The sequence below is a fragment of the Marmota monax genome, unplaced genomic scaffold, assembly GCF_021218885.2.
Source record: "Marmota monax isolate L192 unplaced genomic scaffold, Marmota_monax_Labrador192_F-V1.1 WCK01_AAM20220418_F8-fsc00277, whole genome shotgun sequence".
In the NCBI taxonomy this organism is placed as follows: Eukaryota; Metazoa; Chordata; class Mammalia; order Rodentia; family Sciuridae; genus Marmota; species Marmota monax.
Window position 1 is genome coordinate 1,542,662 of NW_026694513.1, and position 26,395 is coordinate 1,569,056.

The window sequence follows — 26,395 nt, forward strand, 5'->3', positions numbered from 1 at the left end:
TTTTTCTTCCTTTCTATTTCATGGAATACTTCGAGGAGTATTAGTACTAATTCTTTGAAGGTCTTGTAGAAGTTGACTAAGAATTTGTCTGATCCTGAGCTTTTTTTGGTTGGTAGGCTTTTGATGGTGTTTTCTGTTTCATTACTTGAAATTGATCTGCTTAAATTGTGTATGACCTCCTCATTCAGTTTGTCTCTAAAAATTTGTTGATGTCTTTGATATTTTCTATTTTATTGGAGTATAATTTTTCAAAATAGTTTCTAATTATCTTCTGAATTTCAGATGTGTATGTTGTGACATTTCCTTCTTCATCTTGTATTTTAGTAATTTGAGTTTTCTCTCTTTTTTCTCTTTGTTAGTATTGCTAGGGGTTTATCTTTTTTATTTATTTTTTCAAAGAGCCAACTTTTTGTTTTGTCATTTTTCCCCAATTATTTCTTTTTTTCAATTTCACTGATTTTATCTCTGATCATAATTATTTCTTATCTTCTACTGCTTTTGATATTGATTTGTTCTTCTTTTTCCAGGGCTTTGAGATGTAATGTTAGGTCATTTATTTGTTGACTTTTTATTTTTTTAGTGAATGAGCTCAATGCAGTAAACTTGCCTCTTAGTACTGCCTTCGTAGTGTCCCAGAGATTTTGATATGTTGTTCTGGTGTTGTCATTTACCTCTAAGAATTTTTTAAAATTTCATCCATGATTTCTTCTACTGTCCTTTTGTTTGTTATTCAATAATGTATTATTTAGTTCCCATTTGTTAGAGTAGCTTCTATTTTTTATTTTATTTTTGACTTCTAGTTTCATCCCATTGTAATCTGGTAGAATGCAGGGTATTATTTCCTTTTTTTTTTTTTTTTGTATTTACAAAGAGTTGCTTTGTGGCATAAAGTATGGTCTATATGTATAAAATTATAACAGACCCACACCAAGACACATTATAATGAGAATACGTAACCCAAAGAATAAGTATAAAATCTTAAAGGCTGTGAGAGAAAAAAAAATCAAATTATGTTTAAGAGGAAACCAATTCAGATCTCAACTGATTCCTCAACCCAGACCCTCAGATATAGGAGGTTCTGGAATAATATATTTCAAGTTCTGAAAGAAAATGAATGCCATCCAAAAATTTTATATCCAGCAAGTTAAGTTTCAGATTTGAAGATGAAATTAAAACCTTCCATAATAAACAAAAATTAAAAGAATTTACAACTAAAAAGCCTCTACTACAGAAAATTCTCAACACAGTATTCCATAAGGGTGAAGTGAAAAAAAATGAAAACCAGCAAAGGGAGGAACTACACTAAAGGAATATTCAGCCAAAGGAGAAACTAAGTCAAATTAAAAACTAGAAATAAATCAAAATGACTGGGAATACAAATCATATCTCAATAATAACCTTGAGTGTAAATGGCCTAAATTCAATAATCAAAAGAAAGAGACTGGCAGATTGGATTAAAAAGCAAGACTCAACAATATGCTGTCTCCAAGAGACTCACTTCATAAGCAAAGACATCCACAGACTGGGAAAGGATGGGAAAAAAGATATCACTCATATGGATTGTGAAAACATGCAGGGGTTTCCATCCTCATTTCAGATAAAGTGGACTTCAAGTCAAAGTTAATCAGAAGGTACAAAGAAGGACATTTCATTCTACTTAAGGAAAGTATATATCAGCAAGACATAACAATTATAAATATTTATGTTCCAACCAATGGAGCATCTGTGTACATCTAACAAACCCTTCTCAAGTTCAAGAATCAAATAGACCACAACACAATAATACTGGGCAACTTTAACACACCTCTCTCACTCCTAGACAGATCTTCCAAACAAAACCTATATAAAGAAACTATAGAACTAAATAATACAATAAATAATTTAGACATAACAGACATATATATATAGAATATTCCATCCATCAACAAGTGAATATACTTTCTCCTCAGCAGCACATGGCTCCTTCTCTAAAATAGAGATCTAACTTTGAGCCTACATTGGTCTTGGTTTTTAAAAAATTGACATCAAGTATATAACTGAAAATTTAGTCACTCATATAGTCTTGTAGCTCAAGAACTAACTATATTCTTTAAGAATACAGTAATATTCAAAATACATGAATTTGATTAATATACAAATTATATACTTTAATTTTATATGTTGACATACCAATTCTACATAAATAACTTGAGTCTAAGTAAAAGGAGAATGAATTTCTTAAAGGCTAATCTCTTTTAAAAAAATGTAGGAACATCCCCATAAGTTAAAAATTTATTTTCTTAAATAGATCAGATTCTGTATTTAGTGCTTGGGTTGCTATAGCAGAATACTCTGGACTGGGTAGTTTAAACAACAGTTTATTTCTCACAATTCTGAAGGATAGAAAATCCAAGATAAAACTTCCAGCAGAGTTTGTTTTCTGGTGAAGTGTCTTTTTCTAGCTTTCAAAGGCACCTGCTTAGTGTGTCCTCCCATGGGATAGAAAGTTCTAGTGTTTCTTCCAGCTCTTTTTAGGGCACTAGCCTATTTACATTAGGACCCACTCTAATGACTTCATTTAAATTTCATTACTTCCTCACAAGGCCTTATCTCCAAATACAGTCACATTGGGGATTAGGGTTCCTGGTAAACTTTGAGACAGTGTAGGCATTCAGTTTGTAACAGACTCTTATTTCATCCAGATCACTTAGATGATATCACAGATACATTCTGAAGAAATTCTTTCTGAAAGTTAGTTACAGAAATATAATAACTCTCTGGCGTGTCCTTTGGCTTAAAATTATTAATTAATTAGTAATTAATGTTTATCCTTTTTTAAAATGTCTTTTTGAAATAGTTTGCATTTTAGCCTATATAATTTCTTTTGAAAAAATTAAATATATAGGTTTACTACCCACTTGTTGAGATAATATTTCCTTTTCTTGCTCTGCAATCTGCCTAATGTTAGCTTAGAGATATGTCTACTAATTCCAGCTACTAGGATTTCCTGTATAATTAGAATTCATTAGTAATTTGTCTGAAAAATTTGAGATTTCTATTTTAATGGAGTGTGTTGTTTAGGGTAATTTTGGGAGTGTGGAGATGTGCCGGTATGATCCTCTACAGGACAACACTGGGGAAGTGGTGGCTGTAAAAAAACTCCAACACAGTACTGAGGAGCATCTCAGAGACTTTGAAAGGGAAATTGAAATCCTGAAATCTCTGCAGCATGACAACATTGTAAAGTACAAAGGAGTATGCTACAGTGCTGGTATGTTGAACATTGAAACCTATTTTAAACTGAAGATTTGTTTTTGACATCCTAGGTAATCAAAACACTTAATGTTTTAAGATCTGGACTTAGCATATGACAATGACAATGCCCATAGACAGATACATACTATAGAGATGGTGCATGGTAGTCATGGGCTATAACTACAGGAAGTCTTTGGCTTGATTAATCATTCTCCTCACCACTTGCTTAAATTTAACAAGAATTTATTTTTTTAAAAAAATCTTTCCTTATATTTTCTATCAAAAGATTATTAAATTACATGATTTTGTTCAATACAAATGAGGAAAATTAAAGTTGTCTTATCAACTTATTTTTTTTAGGCTCTCATTAATTTAAAAATACATTTAAATTGTATCTCAGTGTAAAAAGTAACATAGAACTTTACATATCTTATTGATAACAAGTCCGGTTATAGAACACAAATGATATAAATAAATCTCCAACATGTTTTTTAAGCCTAAAATTACCATACAATTTTAGAACACCAGCTTGATATAATGCTCTTTTTTCTTACACACTTGTATACCTGGAAGATATGAACACATTAATAGCACCACAATTACATTGATGTTTTTATATTAACCAAATTTAGCTTTTAAAGAAATAACATAGTACAATATTGAAAAATAACAGTTGTTGTTTAACCATAGTTATATATTTTTTAATTTCTTTTAAGATTACTTGCTAAAAAAAAAAACTTACACTTATAACCAATTTATATAGACCTTTTTTATCACTTACTTAAACCCTCTTATTTACTTAATCATAGAGACTCTCTTATCCAGAAACACATTTTTCCTCTATTAAATCCATACCTAGACGCTTTTAATTTTTTTCATCTGTTAATCTTCTTTTCTGTTCACATTTTGAAACAATACTTATAAATTTTTGAATTTAAGCAGATTATTTCATAGACACCAACATTTTATTAGTGTCCTTTTTTTTAAACACCTATAAAAATTTAAAGACATCTTTACTTTTATTTGTTTACCCAATTTAAATTGAACCATTTGAATCACGCGAATCAAAGATATTTGGATCCATTCTTTTATTTTTTTTATAAGCGCTCCTCATATATCTGCCAATCTTTATATCATGGTCATTACATATGGACATAAGCACATACAGACATACAACACATAACACAAGTGTAACACATAACACAATAGTAATAGTAATAGTAAGGCCTTGTAGCTTTTTTGTTTTCATTTGAAATCTCCATCGAAATGTTTAAAAAAAGTCCACAGTTGATCGAAAATAGAACTTATCAGAAAAACATTAACTTAAGTCTGTAGGATCAAAATCATGAGCTCAAAAAAAAAAAAAATACAGAATCTAAGAAAAAGCAAGAGTCCTAAAAAAGATGACTGGCCAGTAATTAGTAGATGTCAGATCAGGCTGGGCAGGCAGCAACCAAAGTTGGCAGATTTAAAAGGGCCACTGAACAGGCTTTATTGAGATATCACTCCCGGGCGGAACTCGATCAGACCCACAGAGGGGACAGGGGAAGGGTCTGAGGAGAAACCTAGTGGAAGCTTGACCGGACTGGACTTTTATGGGGCTTACAGCAGGAAGGGAAGGGCTTGGGACAGGAAAAGGTGTCTCTAGTGTCCCTTGCCTCCTTGCAGTTGGTCAGGGGAGTTGGCTGAACTCCAGGATTGGACAGGCGTTAGTCAGGAGATCTGGCTGATTGACAGGTGTTTCTGCCGGCATCTGATTGATGTTCAAAGCAGCGCGGGCTGCTTTGTTCTAAGTTGCCACTAAGTCTCCACCAAGTCACTGCCACCAAGTTGCTGCCACCAACCTAACAGTAAATACCATACAATTTACTTTTTGGTTTGGTCTAGTTTGAGTTCAGGTAAAAAGGCACTTTTACTCTTTTTTTTCCTTGGGCCTCAGATCTGTCTCCTACTGAGCTCCAGGCTTCTTCTATTTGCATTTCAATTTAAATCCTGCCTGAGGTCTGGAAGGAGCAAGAAAAACTGGAATTCTGAGGAGAAGCCTCATGCCTAAGGAATTTTAACCATAAGTCACAATTTTCAGGTTGGGATGTTGAAAATTAAGATACAAGTTTAAGATGCAATTCTCAAAATTTCATACCTTTACATCTTTCTACACTAGAAAAACTTGCTCACACAAAACTGAAAATAGGATCTTTCTTGATAATATAAAAGCCACCATCAGAAGAAGTTCCTTCAGGATCATTAAGCTACTTCCTTTGTTCTGAAGTTCCTAAAGTAGTATTAAGTTACATTAAATCACTTGAAAAAAATTTCAAAAGAGAACCACACACTACCATGTATATCCAAAATTAAGCTTTGAAAATTTCCAAGATTGTTGCTATTCAATGTCATTTCAATAAGCCAGACCAATGTCCCAATCCAACACTTTCTTTTCCTGAATCTTACACACTGAGGGGAACAGATATCATATCATAATTTATTATCCTTGCCCAAGTTAATGTACTGGTACACCTAGTGAAATCTTTTCAGGCTACCCAGTTCAAAAATTGATGAAAAAATAAAACTAAATGATTGGGAGTTACTTGCCAACTTGGAAGTAGAGTTCTTTAATTTTCCTTCGTAAGTATTTAAGTTTTCTAGCATGAACTATCTGAAATCACAAACTAAACAATTACTTAAACCCAACTTTTAACTGCAAGATTGTGCAATGCTTTAGAAACCCATTCAGATACCTGATTGTTACAATTAAAAAATCATCTTTTAGATACACATTTAGCCAAGATCATCCCCAAGAAACAATCTATAATATCAACACATTACTGCATTCATTGTCCCTTTTTTAAGTAGACAGAGGTGGAGTAATCCTTAAAGTGCAGGTAAGGAAGAGGGAGATCCCCAAAGCAAAATCACTTTGGCAGCTGCTGGGAGTCCCTCAGTCCTTTTACTTACAGGATTAGTTCCTCTAATTTGGTCCAACCCCAGGCATCAGGCACTCTCCATATCTCCTAACTTTTCAGTAGTCAGCTCCCAAAAGATTAATCCTCTGCTTGCAGTTGTCTCCAGTGCTAGGCTTCCCCAAGAAGGGAGAGTGGGGACTCCTCTAAAGTTCCCTCTGGGGTGCCAAAATTTGTGACTGAAAATTCGGTTCCTGCTCTTGAAGCCAATTAATGCCAATTTAATAATGAGGACAGGGTCTTGTGAAAAAGAAAAAGCGAGGTATCAAAGTTCTTAGATCCCCAGCAGGCATTTCCCTCTGCAGTGGGTGCACTCAAGCGAACTAAGGGAAGAAAACAAAACACTGCTTCCCTAATCTCGCTTAACAAAGGGGAATAAAGTTTATCAAAGTTCTTTAAAACACAGCTAAAAGGGGTGTAAAAGGTGAGAACAGAAAAGCTGTTCTATTGACTTTTGGTCCCTTACAGGAGAAGCATACTAGGGACATTCTTAGGCTAAAATTTAGCTAAAGTTACCTCCACACATCTAAGGCAGATTGGAACTTGGGACTCTGCATCTGTCCAAAGTAAAACAATACCATCACACTTAACACAGACACAGACAAAAGACACACAAAGACATAGATTCCCTTTTCAGATTGTCAAAAAAACGAAAGTGGGTGCTGGCCCCAAGCCAACTGGGGCCTTCCCTTCAGACAAACAGATTGAGGGAGCATCCCCTTCAGATTGGGTCTCATGACCCCATATTGGGAGATTAGTTCTCTTTAGGGTGTTGGGGTGCAGACAGACAGGACAATAGAAACAAACACACATAACACAAAATTCGCAGCACAGCCACAGAATTCGCAGCGCATCATGGATTGCTACACAGAAACTAAAGGCTCAGGCGGACCGCGGATCCATCAGCTACAAAATACTTCACAAAATACTTTACTACAGGCAATCCACTCAGAACTCAGAAAGGGGCTGGGGACGTCTCCCACAAAACCCCTCGGCTGCCCTTCGGTGCGTCCACCTGGACTTTTTGCCGACCACACAACACAAAACCAGGACCTGCACGCAACCAGAGTACATTTTCTTACACATCGGCAATGCGTTTACTTACCGGCTGGGTTTTTATCACCTCTCGATCGGGGTGTCTGGGTAGGCTTATTAGGGGGATCCCGGACGAGCCACCATATGTTATGCTCAAATTCGGGACCCCTAAAGACCACCAGAGACCCAAGATCGATGCAAGCAGCAAAGAGGTGTTTATTGCAAGCTAGCTCGGTCCTCCGCATGCACACTCAGCAAGTGGTGACTCTGAGAGGCCTTATCAACTTATTTTAGAAGAAGACTAAAACGTAAACATAGAAGACTAAAACATATTTTTAATTATTGTTCCCAAAACTTGGGTTTTTAAAAAAAACCCTGTGTAGTTTTTAACTAAGTAACTCTTAACTACTACATTACCTTTGTTATAATGAAGTGTTATCATCATAGACATAATTTTACATTTATTTAAGTTATTTATATATTTTTTCTAGTAGTAAGTAAAATAAAGCAACGTAAAATATTATGTTCTGTTTGTACATTAAAAGGACGGCGTAATCTAAGATTAATTATGGAATATTTACCATATGGAAGTTTACGAGACTACCTCCAAAAACATAAAGAACGAATAGATCACAAGAAACTTCTGCAGTACACATCTCAGATATGCAAGGTACCTAATATCCTTGTTATTTTTTTGTAGATGAAGAGCATATTGAAGTAATTAAGAAATCTTCTAGACTTTTTATTAGCTAACAAAGGGAATTTATAAGGATGAAGTCATTTAAATTAGGTCTATGCAATCAGCTGAAAGCAAAATGTTATTTTATTCATAGGGCATGGAGTATCTTGGTACAAAAAGGTATATCCATAGAGATCTAGCAACAAGAAATATATTAGTGGAGAATGAGAACAGAGTTAAAATTGGAGATTTTGGATTAACTAAAGTCTTGCCACAAGACAAAGAATACTATAAAGTGAAAGAACCTGGTGAAAGTCCCATATTCTGGTGAGTACAGTCTATTTCAGTATTATAAAATGAAATTTTAAAGCACAAACTTCAAACATTCTTGTTACTATTATTATTATATATAATAATGTTTCATATTGCTTATTATAGTAGCAATCATTTATCATATGTGTTACATTGGGTTAAATGCATTTCATGGATCATCTTACTTAATCTTCATAACAGCCCTTGGAGAATTCATACCGAGTATCCCAAATTTGAAAATCCAAAATGCTCTGAAAAAGGATTGAGGGTGTAGCACAATGATAGAACACTCATCCAGCATGCATAAGATGGGGTGTCTTGCATCTCACCAGGGAATTCTTGCCTGCTTGGAGGGATAAGCCTCCTGAGAAATTAAAGTCTAGAATAATTAGTAAAGAACAAAAGATAGAGTCAGAAAAGACAGTTTTAAAGATGGAGCCCTGATAGATGCAGTCCACACATGAGCTGGAGCTAGACAAATAGAAAATGGCTCCTGTGGTTTATTTAAGGGGGTATATAAAAGGCAGGGGGAAGGTTTCAAGAGGGGAGTCTGGCTTCATGATATCTTGTAGTCAGCAGGTTGATTGACATCTTAATAAGTCACATCCATCTCAGAGGGGTTGTGTGACTGTAGCAGGTCACCCCATCTCAGGTGCTGTGTGGGACCTGGCAGAGCTTGAATAAGGCTCACAATGTATCTGGGCAGTCAACCAGAGGAAATGTCTGCTGGAAGTTCCCAGACATCAGATTTCCCTATTCAATTAGGCTGTGTTGCACAACTGTCCACACACAGCCCATAGATGGCTAATGACACCCCAGCACTGCCAAAAGAAAAAAATAAAAATGAATCCTACTACAAAATTCTGAAATCCAAAATCTTTTAGCCCTCACATGACACTTGAAAAGTTTCAAATTTTGGAGCACTTTAAATTACGTATTTTTAGAATAAGGATGCTTAACTGGTATACTTTATATAAGCATTCCAAAATCTGAAAAATTCTGAAATCTGAAACACTTCTGTTCCCAAGAATTTTAGATAAGGGTTCCTCTACCTGCATCTCCTTTTTTTTTTTTTTTTTTGTATTGGGGATTGAACTCGAGGGTACTTGACCACTGATCCACATCCCCAGCCCTATTTTGTATTTTATTAGAGACAGAGTCTCACTGAGAGCCTCCCTGTTGCTGAGGCTGGATTTGAACTCTCAATTCTCCTGTTTCAGCCTCCTGAACCGCTGGGATTACAGGCATGTGCCATTGTGCCCAGCCTGCATCTCCATTTTAATCATGAAAGAACTGAAGTGTAGATAAGTTAAATAGTTTGCCCACTAGTATGTGACTGGTACAGAGTAGAACTAGGATTTAAACCAGATAGTCTGATTCTAGAGTTTGAGCTCTTAAGCTTTCCTAACTATGGTAGTGTACAGTCTGGCATTAACTGATTATTTTTATAGATTATAACAGTTTGAAGCTGAAGATAATTATTGGTCTGAAAATTGTGAATTATTTTGAGGAACATTAAACCCTCATTTTTTAATGTGCTATATACACATTAAAAAATGTTCTGTTGATAGATGCTTTGATGAAACGTTTTTACTTTATGCCTTCATTCTTTTATGGTATGTTTCATTTTTCTAGGGATAACTTTGAAATCATTTGTTTTGGTTTTGTATACATTCCAAAAGTAGACTTTAATTCTGTTTTATTTATCTGTTAAAATAATACTATTAAGATAGTGTCATTTGAGTCAGATATTAATGTTAAAGGAGGGGTTTTATTTATTTTAGATAAGTATGTTTTATTTAGTCTTTTTATATGTGACTTAAAAATTAGAAGAATAAGATCATGGCATTTGCAGGGAAATGGATGGCATTAGAGAAGATTATGCTAAGTGAAGTTAGCCAATCCCCCCCCCCAACGCCCCCCCCCCCAAAAAAAAAAACAAATACCGAATGTCTTCTCTGATAAAAGGGGGATGATTCAAAATGCGATTGGAAGGGAAATCAAGAGTGGAAGATTATCTCTAGATAGGGAATAGGGGTGGGAGGGAAAGGGAAGGAAAAGGGGAATAGCATGGATGGTGGAAGGAGACCCTCATCATTATACAAAATACATGTATGAAGATGTGAATTTGGTGTCAACATACCTTATATACAATCAGAGATATGATAAATTGTGGTATAAAGGTGTATTAAGAATTGTAATGCAAAAATAATAATAATAAGAGAGCTCATGTATAATGGCATAATTTGGCATGAACATACTTTATATACAGAGTTATGAAAAATTGTGTTGTGAATGGATAATTATGATTGTAATGCATTCCACTATTCTCATGTATGTAAGAAATAAAAAAAAATTAGAAGTGCTAATGCAAACAATAGTGTTTATAAGTAGAAAGATAGTAATGGTTTGGTTTGTTACTGCTAAGTTCATAGATCATCCATATGTGCTACTTATGTTCATTTTTTTTTGTAACTGTAAATTTTACAGTTGATACCATCTATTACAAATTGGTATTCTGGAAAAGTCAGGTAAAAAGATACCAATGATTTAGAACAAATTGATTATTTCCACAGAAGTGTAATTTATAATGGTATTATGAATATTTTTAAAGAAGAATTCTTATCTTTTAGAGATGTGGAAATGTATCTTGAAATTGAAATATTGTCATATTGGAATTCACTTCTTATAAATTCCGTAGCAGGGAAGATGGAGAGTAATATATGAAATAAGAGACGATGAGTTTAGCTGAGTGAGAGGTACATGGTAGTTTAATGTCCTAATTTATATATATTTAAATTGTTTCATAATTTTAAAAACAATTTTTAAGGAGTATCCTCATGATAATTGTTAGCAATACCTTCATTTAATTATTTTTAGAGTATGTACGAAACTAGAAGACTCATCTACATGATCATTTCTTTTGGTCATGTCCAAGTGATACCAGAATTTAATTTATTTTTTACTTCATTCTTTTTTTTTCTTCATTTTTCATTTTCTAGGGTGGGAGATTAAGAAGTTAAATGGAATTAATTGGCAATTAATTATGTGAAAATTCAATGATTTGGATAAACTTTGTGTAAACTTAATGAATTCAGTGTAATAGACATTAATTAACCATGCAAGGAATTTGAGAATATAGGATCAGCATCAGAAAAGAACTGTCCTTTACTAGTAAGGTTGAGTAAAAGGAAAAGTTTGTTATGGCAGGCTCATTGAGCTGACAGGCCTACTATCTATAATTCTTTCCCTTTAAGAGCTCATAATTTAGGAAAAATCAAATTGTTTTAGTCAGCTATTTCACTGTTGTGACTAAAAGGTCTGACCAGAAGAATTTTAAAGAAGGAAAAGTTTGAGAGCTCACAGTTTCAGAGGTCTTAGTCTGTAGAAGGCCGGCTCCATTTCTTGGAGCTCAAGGTGATGTATAACATCATGGCAGAAGAGTGTGACGGAGGGAAGCAGCTCACATCATTGTGATCTGGAAGCAGAGAGTGAGTCCACTGGCCAGATACAAATATATACTCAAAGATATACCCCAATTCCCGCCACCTCCAGCCACACTCCACCACATCAGTTACCACTCAGTTAATCCCTATCAGGGGATTAAATCACTGATTGAGTTAAGACTCTTATACCCAATCATTTCTCCTCTGAACCTTCTTGCTTTGTCTCACTCATGAGCTTTTGGGGGACACCTCACATCCAAACCATAACACAAATATATAATCAAATCACTCTCATGCAGTATGGAAGTGCAACAATGAAGATAATGGTAAAACACAAGGGTACAAATAATTCTGCTAAGTGTTTAAGTAAAGAGAAGAGTAAAAAAAAGATGACAACTAAGAAATGATATTTCAAATATTGATTAGGAGGAATTTACCACATAGACAATGAGGAAATTGATAAGAGCAAAAGAATCAAGGGCTTACAAGTGACAGGCATAATAACAGAACAAACAGGATGTAATTGGGGCTAGAAAGAGATTGAGCACTGGTATGGCCTGTGTGTGCTCTCCAAAATTTAGGTGTTGCCAATGTGAATAGTATTAAGAGGGAAGCTTTTAAGAGATGATTAAGACAGGAGGCTCTTTTGGGAATGGGATTAAGGCTCTTAGGAAGGAGGTTTTTCCCAGCATTTGGTTCCTCTTGTGGAACTTCCGTCTTCTTCCATGTAAGGACACGATGATTCTTTCCTCTGAAGGATGTATCAATTGCAACAACTGGGCCTGTCTATACTGTGATCTTTGACTTCCCAATAAATTTCTGTTTTTTATAAATTATAGTGTCAGGTATTGTGTTAGAGCAGCATAAATGACCTAAGAGTAGCCTCATATATCATGTAGAGTTCAGACTTTACATAGTAGACAAGTGTGTAAGGTGTGAAATTTATACAGATGAACAACATGGTGAAATTCATATTTTAGGTATAAAGCTCTACTTGTGCTGTAGAGCTCCAAGTCATAATAATATGAAGATTTAATTGGAATTTTTCACTCTCATTTTTTTCATGAATATGTAGTAGAATTTTCCAGAGGCTACAGGACATGTTTCTATTTCCCAAACATTAAAGAGATTTGAAAAAAATGCTTAAAAATCATATTTTTCTCACATATTTATTTAAGATGTAATGGGTTTCTTTTTTACTCTAAATGAATTAATAGTTTTGTATTTTCTTAGTTTTAATACTTAATATCAATATTTAATATTAGCAAATATCAGTAGATATAATCCACATTAACAAAAATTTTGGGGGGGGAATCTCAATAATTTTTAAGAGCATATGGGGGATCCTGAGACCAAAAGACTGATGCTATAGAGTGGACATACATTAAGAAGAGGCAAAGAGCAGAGAAGCAGCTACATAGGTAGATTTTTTCAGAAATCTAAATAATTGGTTTTTAAACGTTTTGTGTGTATATACTTATTAAAAGAAATCTTAAAACTATATATATATATATATATATATATTTTGTGTGTGTGTGTGTGTGTGTGGTGCTAGGGATTGAACACCAGGGCCTTGTACATATGAGGCAAGCACTCTACCAACTGAGCTATATTTCCCAGCCTTCTCTAGGATATTTTTAAATGAATAGCTAAATTTTTCTCTGTAAATTTTAGATAGTTATGAATAATTATTTTCTTGACTATGGTAAATATCGACATTTAAATAACAACTATAGTAATCTTTTAAATGCACTCAAATTTAATACCAGTGTCACAACATTTGAAAAGGTACAGAAACACTTTTTCTTTTTGATGGAAACTTTATATCATTCTTTTATTCTTAAATTTATATTTCTTTTCCCCTCTCACCCCAAATTTTGCATAAACACTTATTTTTCAGTTTTTAGAAGGTATTTTGCATTTGACCTTGGAGCTGATCATAGAGACAGAAATAAATTTCTTTAGATTTTCCTTATCTGTGTATGTCAGAGATTCTCAAGACCACTCTCAGGCTTTACAGTTTGATGGGAACACTCACAGTACTCAGCATATAGTCCTGTTCACAGTATGATTCATTACAGGAAGAATAACACAGCAAAATCAACAAAGGGGGAAAAGGTGTGTGGCACGAAGCTTGGAGGAAAGCCGGCACAAATTTCCATCTTCTGTCCCAGTAAAGTTATATAGAACATAACTTAATTCTTCCACCAATAAATGACCACAACACGTGAGATATTGTCTATCAGAGAAGCTCGTTAGAATGCAAGATTTTTTTATTAGGAATGGTTACATAGCACTCTATGCCTGGCACATACCAAAATTCCAGAGTCCCATAAGAAAAGCGGATGTGAACATAAACCACATTTTTTGCATAAATACTTTAGACATAAATAAGGTGCTCATCGTTTAGGGAATTGTAGAAACCTTCCTGAAATCTTAAGTTCCCCGGTGCCAGTCGAGGATCAACATTGCAAGGAGGTCCTTCCAAGATGTCAGTCTCAGGCCTGCTATGTTAACACTTTTCTATAAAATTTAAAACAAACAAACAAGTAATGTTTTGTTGGCAAAATCTAGAATTGACACATAAATAACTGTCTTTTTAAATGTTTTCCATGTATAGGTATGCTCCAGAATCTCTAACGGAGAGCAAGTTTTCTGTGGCCTCGGATGTTTGGAGCTTTGGAGTGGTTTTGTATGAACTTTTCACATACATTGAAAAGAGTAAAAGTCCGCCAGCGGTCAGTTTGCTTTTTAATGTATTTTTCTTTTTTTCTTTTTCCCCTAACATGAGAAAGGTATTACCTAAAGAATAAAAATAAGCCTAGGGCTCATTTTAGAGCCTTTAATTGCTAACTTGTAAGGTGCTGTCAACAAATTAACCCTAAATTTATTCATTAAATTAACTTAAAATTTGTCAAAGGATGTTTTAGAATACTTTTTAGTATAATCTCTTTCTTAGTCCATTTTCTGTTACTGTAGCAAAATACCTGAGTACTTTTTAAAGAAAAAGGTTTTGCTGGGCTCACTGGTACAATCCTATAATCCCAGCACCTTGGGAAACTGAGGCAGGAAGATTGTAATTTCTAGGCCAATGTCAGCAATTTAGCAAGGCCCTAAGAAAATTAGTGAGACCCTGTCTCAAAATTTAAAAACATAAATACTGGAATGTAGTTTAGTGTTAAAGTACCTGGGACTTTAATTCTGTAGTATCAAAATAAAAAAGAAAAAAAGAAAGAAAAAGAGAGAAAGAGAAAAGAAGAAAGGAGAAAAGAAAAGAAGTTAGTTTATTTAGCTCATAGTTTTGGAGGACAAAAGTCCCATTCAATATCAAGATGCCCCATATGTTCAGCCTCTAGTGAGAGAGTCCTTGGCTGTGTCACAATATGACAGGTTAGAAGAAAGGGAACTAGCTGCCTGCTGAAGGATCATGTGGCAGGACTTGAAGCCAGAGAGCCAGGAGGGGACAGTCTTGCTCTTTTTATAAAATGACTTGCTTTCAGGAGAAGTAACACTCTGTAAAACCAGCCTTAATCCCTTTCTAGGGTTAATCCCATTCAGAGGGCTATGACCTCCATGACCCACTTTTTAAAGATTCCACCATCTTAATGCTTCCACACTGGGGACCGAATTTCTAACCTAGGACCCTTTAGAGGACAAATTACATCCAAGCCAAAGCATCTCTTAATATTATTTTAAGTAAATTTAATAATCTCAATCATTCCAGTTAAATCTTTCAAAGTAATTTTTTCTGTTCATTTCAGATTTGTTTTCAATATAGGAAAATATGAAAAATAAAAGTCATCTCTAATGCAATTACTCAGAAACAACCACATTAATATTGTGATATATTTTCTTCTTGGCCTCTTTTTATTTTATATACAAATGTTAAATTTTATGTATTGGTTTATAAAACTAAGGTTATAATGTACAGTTTGCTATCCTGCTATTTCATTATTACATTTTTGGTATTTTACTATATTAAGAAATATTTACTAAAAATATCATTACTAATTTCTAAGTAGAATTCCATCATAAGGGTATATATTTCTGGACGCTTTCTAATCTTCATTTATTTACATAACATTTCAATATAATACTTAAGTGAACTTAATGAACAGTCCTACATAAATATTTGTTTATCTATGTTTATTAGAATAAAAGTATAATTATAGGTGAAAAGTCATGAGCTAGTAAAAGCTTTCTTTTTGTAAAGGTTCTAAATCATTTCAAAATAATAAAGAAAAATTGTACAAGATTATATTTTAACAGCAATGCTCAGGGACATACATTTTATTATTTGCCAATACTAGCAATTGTTTTTATGTAATTTTGTGAAATCGATATGAGAGTTGTTATCTTTTTATTTTACTTGCATTTTTCTTATTGGTGTGTTGAGTATGTATTTATTGAATGTTTAAAGTATGTGTGTGTGTAAATTGTCTCTTCTATGCTTTGCCTATTTTTGCATTGGTAATGTTTCTTACCAATTTATAATAGTTCTCTGTATTTAAAATAAACATGATATGTTTATTGTAAATATTTTCCAACTTATAATTCAGAATTTTATGGATCTTTAGCATATGGAAACTTCCTCTGCATTTCATTTATGCTTAAATATTCATCCTGCATTTTCTTTTTTCATGTCCCCTTTTACATTCAACTTTTCATTTCGACTAAAATATAATAAGATGTGTTAAAAACAACAATGAAAAAAAACCTTAAGTAATACATTTTTAGTTTATGTGTTTCTGGCCTTTCTCAAGAAAAGTTGTGGAAATGGAATTAAAGAGGTTCCATACCCATTTAAGTCTTTTCTGAAATATGACTGAAAAGGAAGTTTTTGATTCTTAATATAGTCTGGTTTTTGAAAAAGTTTAAAATAATACATAAACTGAATTTTTCCCATTTACTAGAAGAAGTTGAGAAAGAATTCAAATTAAAACTACAAAAACATCATTAAAATATGAATTTGTATTTCAGGAATTTATGCGTATGATTGGCAATGACAAGCAAGGACAGATGATTGTGTTCCATTTGATAGAACTCTTGAAGAGTAATGGAAGATTACCAAGGCCAGATGGATGCCCAGATGAGGTAGCATTTTTTTTTTTTTTAATTCACAGTAATCATGTGTTTTCTTTTTCTTTTTACTCTACAATTTTAGGTCACTGAAATTGCTGAGCTTTTACATAAATAGCACAAATTGATGACTGAGAATCGAGGCATAGCTATGAAATATGTAATCTATCGGAAAATTAAATAGAAATTCCAAATTCATTTTCCACCAATTAAAAAGATGATACTTAGGGTTTATTGTAAATTTTTTTTCTTTTACAGATTTATATGATCATGACAGAGTGCTGGAACAATAATGTAAATCAACGCCCCACCTTCAGGGACCTAGCACTTCGAGTGGATCAAATAAGGGACAGCATGTCTGGATGAAAGAAATCGTGTTTAAACTGAGACCAAAGTACACTTAGAAAAGAAAGTTTTATATTTCACAATACTATGGACTATATTTACACATATCATTCTTATATAAACCATGATGCCCGCTGGCAAAGATGTGAAAATACTTGCTCAAAACTTCAAACTTTTGTGAATTTTTCTTCATTCAGCCATCTGTAGAGGATACTATGAAGCGTCTTGAGCAAGAAAGTTTGTGAAAAGTATCATGAATTTTGTCAGTTACATCTTCTCCTCTAGCAAAAGATAAAATAGACTCTTTTTCAACTCAGTTTTTTGAGAGATGAAATATTATAATGTAAATTTTTCAATGTTAAAGATACATAGAATATATATGTACAGTTTTTACCACAGTGAATGTATTATACTTTGGCATCTTGTGTGAGATACACAAGGGCTGATGTTCATTAGTAATGTTTTCTGATTTTTCCATAATTGATTTAAATAACTTCATTATGCAAACAAATTAAGATGTTTAAGAAATTGAATAAGCAACTTTGTGTTCTTGTTCATCTGTGTCACTGTCTGGCAATATTAAGCAGGCTTATACTTTTGACTTGTAGTTTCATGTACTGTAAATATTTTTCAAAGCAGAGGGAACAAAAGTCTAGTTTTATTTGTATAGGAAATTTCCCTGACCTTCTAAGGAACACATTTTGAAATGGAACAAGCTTACAAAGACATAACACAATCTATTTTCTTATTTGTTTCCCTTGTATCTGTTTGTGGTAAGTATGTTTTTTTTTTTTTTGATAGAAGTATCTTCAGACTTTTCTAAGACTATAATGAATAGTATTCTTTAAAATTTTTGAGATTAAGAATGCTGGAAATATTGTCACCCCTTGAGCTGTTGACTGCCAATAAGATTCTTCAATCCCTGGAACCTGTGGTAATGCATTACATTTAAACATAAGCCATAAAATAATTTCTAAAATGTACAAGCTCATTAAGATGCATATTGGATTAAGAATTATTTTTCTAAAGAGTATGTATTTGAGTGGTTTCCAAACTTTCTATTGCAGTCATAGATTTTTTTTAGAGTGTCTCCTACACAAAAGAGGTAAATTGGTGAAAAAATATGCTTATAATAATTTGATTCAAAAATTCCAGTAGAAAATTCATGATGTATAGCTTTAAGGAAAAGGAGAGAGAACATACATATTTTCATATAAGTGTAAAGAATTTGTTGTTGTCATACGTTTTACTGTGACTCCATTTAGATCCCATACCTAAAATAAAATATGGTGGGTTTGTGTGTGTGCACGTGTGTGTATGTGTATTAATTATACAAAGTTTAATAGTAGTTAAGAAGGAAATGACTTCTTTATTTTCAGTGGTATATGCCATTTTGTAAAACATATACTTAAGATTTCTGATTTTGGGTTGAAGGGAAGGAAAGTAAAGAAATGCTTCTTGCATTCTTTGTCTATAAGGTATTTTAGTAGATACCAGATATAGATGTCATCTAAAATGAGAGTGTATTCAATTTTTTAAAAAAGATTTCTGATAGATATTTTGATTAAAATTGAGTATAATAGGTATTTATGTAGACTTTCAAGTAAGAGAGAGATTCTACTACTTTTCATATGAAAGCAGCAAATATAATATGCTTAATTTCAGACTTTGTACTAAAACTTAAGTACTTAATTTCTTCTCAAATTTCTGTAGCATTTTGTTTTCTTTGAAAAAGTATCTTTGTTTTAATGTTTCATTTTTTTTTTTAGTTTTAAAGAATCCCACAGACATATTCTTAATGTCACCTAACGAATCACAATATTCTTAAGTTTCTAAAGAGACTACTTTATTGTAAAATTTCAAAGTTTTCAATAGATTTCTTTTACAATGAGAGTTTGGAATATTTTAAATTTTTATTTTGGCTCTATGTAAGAAGTTAACCCTGTATCTATGTTAATTTGGTTCTATAAAAGAAACAGGTAATTATGGTATCTATCAGTTAATGCCAAATGTTTCTTCACATTCTTCAGAAATGAGGGGAAAATGTTTACTTAAGTGTTCTGTACGTATTTCAATATGTTATGTAATATTAATATAAGTAATTCTCTATATCCCTGGGCACTTGCTTTAGGAAATGATCACTTTTTTATGCTATTTGTGTGTGCTGCTGAGGTACTACCATTTGTTGTGGAACAGCACTTTCTTATAATCCAATAGTTCTGCTTTAAAGTTAAGTGAAATTTTTATCACAGGTGTAAATTCTGATACTTGAATTTTATTTAAACAGTTTTATTGTGTAATAAACATTAGAAAATGTCTATATTTCTCTATCTAGGGAGCCATTTTCCATGGAGTGGCTTATGTGCTCAATTTATTGAGATGATGTTAATGTCTTTATTGTACTATTAGCATGTTCCAACAAAATTGAAAGACCAAAGTAATAGATGTTCAGATATTGTTTTTCTTTTGTAATGTCACCTAACAAATCACAATTATGTACATAGATGAAAATGTTTAGGTATTTTTTCACCAAAAAAAGATAAGTAGATGTAAGTAGATGGTATTTTTACTGAAAAGGTTTAGAATCCTTCAAATGCTTTGAGCAGATACAAATCTCAGAGACTGAATTTTCTGGTAGCATGTTACTACATGATTTGTTGGAGCGTATCTACTGAAGTTAAGAACTAAAGAAATCAAAGATACTAAAGTAAATAGAAACAAATGAGAAAGATAAACCTGACATGGTATTCAAATGTGAACACAGTGGAAGACTACTCAAATACATACATAATACTTTCTTCTTCTGCAGATAGTTCTGTTGAAGGTTTCTGTAACAATGAACCTTTATGTGTATCCTAAATGTGCAGTGTCTTACATTAGACATTATTATTTTTATGTCCCGAGTAACATTTAAGATTCCTCAATTTTTAATTGGAGAAAAAGCAAAAAGGAAATTTGTTTGAGACTTTGTTTGAAATTTGAGAATTTGCTTGAAATTTTTCAGATATTTCATTAGAACAGCACCAATGAAAATACTTTCAATCTTCTTAGAAAAGGCCTTGAGATACAAATATAAACTGCAGGTGGCCCAGAGCTAAAGGACAAGTAAGAATTGCTTTGGTTTGATTGATAGCATTCTTTGACTGATGTTCAGAAATCATTTACAAAATAATGGTCACACACTATTTCCGCCCAGTTCTCCCAGGACTTTCTTTTCTTTCATTTTTAGGAGTGATTTTGAATACTTATTTATTTCTACCAGTAATTTTGAAGGTAGCACAAATCTCCTAATAACCATGTTTTCCTTTATTAGTCATATAATAGTACATTGCAGTTTGTTGAATAGAAATTCTTGACAATAGGAGTGAGGAATTGTTTACAAAGAAAATTGGAACCAAGTTTTAACCTTTTTGTTGAAAGACTTTGAAAAAATGTTGAAGTTCAACACTAGGACATTGAGCATACCATTACACTTCTTAAGGAGCCACCATTAATTTCAAAACTATTATTTCAGAGGAAGATGATTCTAAAAATTGAGACTTTATTGGAGAAGACAACCTTTTTCCTAAAAAGAGATTGGAAATTGTGACCTAAAGAGAAATGACTAAGAGGTGGGAAAAGGACAAATCTGAGATTATTTGTGTCCTAACAGAAATTTTTTCCCCAATATCTTGAACTTTTACTATCTTATGATTATTGTACTTAACGTGGAAGCTTAGTGTAGGGAAAACTCAATCAAATGCCAAAATCTTGGCTCTAATCATTGTGTAGGTCATTCTTATTCTTATACTTGCTCAAATAGTTGAGCTACATTTTAATGCTTAAATTCTTGGTAGAGCCCTTCCCCTTTCTTTCTTTTTTTTGTTAGTTTTTAAAATTTGTTTTAATTAGTTATATATGACAGTATAATTCACTTATGTACTTTGATGTATCATACATAGATGGGGTATAATTTTTCATTTTTCTGAATGTACATGTTGTAGAATCACATCGGTTTTGCAGTCATATATGTACATAAGGTAATAATGTCTGTTTCATTCTACTATCGTTCCTATCACCATATCCTCTCCTTTTCCTTCCCCTTCTTTAACTTCCCTCTACCTAATCTATGGTAACTATTCTTCCCTAGTGCCCCCCCCCCCACTTATTGTGAATTAGTATCTGCTTACCAGGAAAGAAAACATTCGGCCTTTGATTTTTGGGGATCCGCTTATTTTGCTTAGCATGATATTCTCCAATTCCACCCATTTACCTGCAGATGCCATAATTTTTTTTCTTTTAATGCTGAATAATATTACATTGTGTACATATACCACAGTTTCTTTATCCATTCATCTATTTAAGGGCATCTAGGTTGGTTCCATAGTTTAGCTATTGTGAATTGTGCTGCTATAAAGATTGTCGTGGCTGTGTCACTATAATATGCTGATTTTAAGACTTTTGGGTATAGACCAAGGAGTGGGATATGGGGGTCATTAATGGTTTCATTCCGAGTTTTCTGAGGACTATATCCACGTTATATATCGCTGCAGATCTTTTAGCATATGCACCCAGTCATTAATACCACAGTGCTAACTACCTACAACTTTCAAGGTGTAATAGTGAAATCATGACCTCTTAAGTATTTTCATAATGTCCTAAATCTTGTTCACATATTGAAAATAAAGAATAGATAGATAAACCATTTATTGACATAGCAAAGGAATCCTGGATTATTTTCTTTGAGGGTAAATCTTGATGGTATCAATTAAAAATTCCTTGTTAAATAAATATTCCAACAAAATCAAGGGATTAAACATTTGTTGCATTTGCTTTTGATGTCATAACCAAAATATCAATGCCAAATTCAATTTCATGAAGCTTTTGCTCTTAAGTTTTCTTCTAAGTGTTTGATTTTTTTCAGGGGTCTATAATCCATTTGGAGTTAATTTTTCTAGGTGACATAAAGTAATGTTTCAATTCCATTCCTTTACATATAAATATTGAGTTGTCCTAGCACCACTTATTGATAAAACTCCTTTCCTAACTAATTGATCTTGGCACCCTTGTTGAGAATCTTTTGACCAAACACTCAACAGTTTATTTCTCTGTTCTCTATTCCACTAAATGACTTAAATATAGTCTTAAATGACTATACTTATATTATTGCCTCACTGTAACTTTGTAGAAAGTTTTTTTAAAGACTGGTTTGGCTACTTTTAGGGTCCCCTGAGATTTCACATGAATTTTAGAATGTGTTTTCTACTTTTACAAAAAAATAAAAAGTCATTCAGATTTTGATAGAGGTTACACTGAATATAGAGATTACTTTGGGAAGGGATAGTATCCTCCTATGTGGATTATCTCATTTTATAACTCTATGAATAGGAAGAATTATCTCATATTTAAGTATATAGAAACTGGAGTTTAGCAAGACATAGTAAATTCTCAAGACCTACATGTAGAAAGAAAGAATACTAGAATTTGAACTCAGGCAGTCTGACTCCAATGTCAGAATTTGTAACCCCCACTTGGCTGGGCTGCCTTTAATAGCTTTGGCAGCAATACATATTAAGCAGAAATCAACTAGATAGCCTGCAGTGATCTGTGGTTATATTGCCCTGGAAGCAAGGTGACCAAAGCATTTCAGTTCCTAGTGGGAATTATTTGAATGTATTTCTAGTTGAATTACTACATCCTATTTTCCAAACAAAAGAATTTAATTGTTAAACAATTTTAAAGGAAGTCTTTGTATCTAGGGAATAATACCATCTTTTGTAAGATGACAAAAGAAAGTTTAAATTTAAAAAAATTTGGACTGGATGATCTTAGCTCCTCAGAATACAAGGTCAAAATATAAGGATTTAAATTGGATTCAAGTCTAGACATCTGTCTATTTGCTTGAGGAACTGAACCCTACTTTCCAAAAGTCACCAAAATATTTGCTACATTAAAGAGTACTGAAGTACTAGAAAAGAATCAAATTTATTTGAAACCATTCGTTTTACAGCTGAGCAAACTAAGTCCAAAGCAGTTACCTTAATGTGCCCACATTACAGATCTGGTCAAGAGCAAAACCAAGCTGTCTTCTGGAATTAATAAATGCTCTTTCTACTACAGCATGCTAAATTATTTTCAGTAAGCTTAGGTTGTAAGCAAATCATAATTATTTATCACAATTTATTTTGAGAGACTTCACTGAATAAGACGCTGTGCTAAATGTTGGTGAACAAAGATGTTCAAATTTTTCAAGGGGTTGTTACTATTAGTGAGACATGGCCAAGTTGTATCTTTAGAAAGCATCATAAAAACAACTTGCAAATACCTAAGAAAACAACAGAACATTCAATAACATGTTACTAAAATGAAGTGACTTCTGATGAATTTGCTGTAGAAGAAAATGAGTGATAAAGAAAATTTGAGCAGTTTCAGATTATATATATATATATATATATATATATATATATATATATATATATATATATCTCAAATAGACATTCTATTTAAATTAAATCAATTACCTTTGGAATGTTAACCTAGAACCAAGATTGTAAAGCTATTTGTATGATGGTGAATGATCCAGAGAATTACACCAATTATACCAAGTAAAATCACACTTCAGAACTCTCATTCATAGATGTCAGAACTAGGCAGAACTCATATTTTCACTGCAAAACAGCTTCCATTCTTAATATACTTGGTCATAATAATGGCACCACAACTGTATTAGTCATCTCAACTCAAAATGTAAGTAAAAACCTTTGACTTTTGTTTTTATGTATTTTATTTTTGTTTTTATTTTTTGTTGTTAGAGGATTGAATCTAGGGCCTTGCACATGGTAAACAAGTGCTCTGCCACTGAGATACACCTCCGCCCCTTTGACTCTTGTTTTTAACCATATGCACTTTCTCCTCTTTCTTAGTGTTTCTGTCACCTCTTCTCTTATACTCCCTTATAATTTTTTTGGTATGGACTATTGTAATAAACTCCTAATTAGTCTTCCTACCTTTTCTCATTATAATGTCTTTCACATCACAGGCCATTCTTCCTGTAATACAATTTTAAACGTGTCACTCTTCTCAAAAGTTTTCTGTTTCTTCCCATTTCCTAGAGGAAAAAATCCATGATCCCATACTCACCAGAGACAGAACCAAAATTTAACTTCAAAAAGAATGATTTTATGACATTTGCTGGTAAATGGATGGATCTGGAAACAATTGTGCTAAGTAAAATAAGCTAATCCCCCAAAACACAAAAGTTGAATGTTTCTCTCTGATATGTGGATACTAACACACAATAAGGGGGTAGGGTGGGGAAGAATAGAAGTTCATTGGATTAGAAAAAGGGGAATAAAGGGACAGGAGGAGGGATAAGAATAGGAAAGGCAGTGGAATTATTCCGACATAGATATATGAATATACCACAGTGAATCTCAACATAGTGTATATCTACAAGACTGGGATTCTAGAATAAGATCACTCCATGTTTGTATAAATATGTCAAAATAGACTCTACTGTCATGTATAACTAAAACAAATTAAAAAAAAAAGAAGGGACCCCTGGGGTAAGGTCTACCTTGGTGGTTTTCTCTTTCTTTCTTTCTTTCTTTCTTTCTTTCTTTCTTTCTTTCTTTCTTTCTTTCAAGAATTTGACTACCTTTCTAACTGTGTCTTAGTATTACTTCCATTAGCTGTTTTTCATCATAATTTTAACAACTGTTATGGCAACATATTTTAAATTATGAAAAAAGTACTACTTTTCAGGAGACTCATGCACAAAAATAATACTTCCCTCTGTTCCCCACCCCATGTTATTATATTTGTTTAGTTTGATTTTGAGGTGGGATCTGGTATGTTGCACAGGCTGGTCTTAAACTCTTGAGCGTAGATAGTCCTCCTTCCTTAGTGTCCTGGTATTACAGGTATGTGCCACTCCAAAACACACCTTAAACTTTCTTATATTTATCTCCCACTACTCTCCAACAGTAATTTTTCATCTCATCTCAACTGGCTTATTTACCGTGTATTTCTTGACTGCTTCTTGTACCTTGGACTAGGGAGGTAGTGATAGAAATGAAGAGTAGAAAACCATATTATTGGTATATTGGATTAAAAGGATGAGAGAGCAGGATCATGGGATGTCTCAAGTTTTGGTTGGTATGAGCTATTTACTAGCAGGGGAAAAGTGAGTTTAGACAGAATTCTCTTTTTTTGAATATGTTAAATTTGAGATGGCTAATAGATTTCAAGTGGTGATGATTGGCATTTAAAATAACACATGTAATGGTAACTTAAAGAAGTGTTAGAGAAATGAGGCAACTAGAGGCAAGACCCAGACAGTCTGACATTTACAAGTTAGACTGATGAAGAAGAGTCAGCAAGGAAAGGCAATGAATGGTCATTTGAACTAAAAGGGAAAAAAGGATAATGAGGTCTTATGGCAAGAGACAAAAATTATAGAAAACTGTTGTTTTAATTGTAGAGAGCAATTGAGTTGTAGGAAGAATCAAGTAATAGGGGTACCATAAATTGACCACCAGAACTAGCCACATTGAACAGAAGGGTAAACTCAGTATAGTGGAAGGATAACTTCCAGACTGGATCAGGTTGAAGAGGTGATGAGGTTGGCAAGGAAGTGGTAATTGTGAAAGCAGATCCTCTTGAGAATTTTGCCATGAAGGGAAACAAAACAATAACATGACAGTTTAATGGGGTGAAGAGGACTCTTGTTTTTTAGTTGTGAGATATTATACCAAATTTATATACTGATGGGGTGAACAATAGAGTGAGGGAATGATATGGGGAAGAAAATTACAAAAGCATTGATTTCCTGAATGGAATCCAGAGCACAGGAAAAGAAATGAGTCTTGAATAGATGTGGGTACTTCTATAGTTGTATTTAGAGGAAAGATAGTAAAATGGAGGGTAATATGGGTAGATTTGTAAATTTGATAATAGAAACAGGAGAATATTTTCTTTTAATAAACTTTTATCTCATTGAAGCTTGAAGTGAAACTACCAGCTGACACTGTCAATTTGATGGTTCACCCATATCTAGTGTTGTTACTATTTCCTAAAACATGAAGCAGAGTCTTTTGCTTTGGTCCATGATAGAGTCATTGTAACCAGACTTGATTCCCCCCATATACAAATAGAGAACTGGATAAAACATAAAAAACACCTCAATTCAGACATTGGATGGTAGGCAAGATTGTGCTCCATTAGAAAAGAGAAACAAGTGAGGTGTACTGTATGATAATTCCAATATAGAATGTGGGAAGCCATCCATGAAATGTGTGTGAACTAAATTGGGATAGAAGCCATTGGGT

At 33.1% G+C, this 26,395-nt stretch overlaps 1 protein-coding gene across 5 annotated transcripts in view; it reads left to right on the forward strand.

Annotated features, from left to right (window-relative positions):
• Positions 1-18,395, forward strand: part of Jak2 (Janus kinase 2) — a 137,072-nt gene extending 118,677 nt beyond the window's left edge. For all 5 annotated transcript variants that reach the window (XM_058571450.1, XM_058571452.1, XM_058571449.1 and 2 more), the window contains 6 exons: positions 3,061-3,250; positions 7,772-7,896; positions 8,060-8,232; positions 14,284-14,401; positions 16,644-16,757; positions 17,001-18,395. In XM_058571450.1, the coding sequence (XP_058427433.1) occupies positions 3,061-3,250; positions 7,772-7,896; positions 8,060-8,232; positions 14,284-14,401; positions 16,644-16,757; positions 17,001-17,108 (828 nt within the window). In that variant the 3' untranslated portion in view covers positions 17,109-18,395. The remainder of the gene's footprint in view (positions 1-3,060; positions 3,251-7,771; positions 7,897-8,059; positions 8,233-14,283; positions 14,402-16,643; positions 16,758-17,000) is intronic.
• Positions 18,396-26,395: the final 8,000 nt, after the last annotated feature.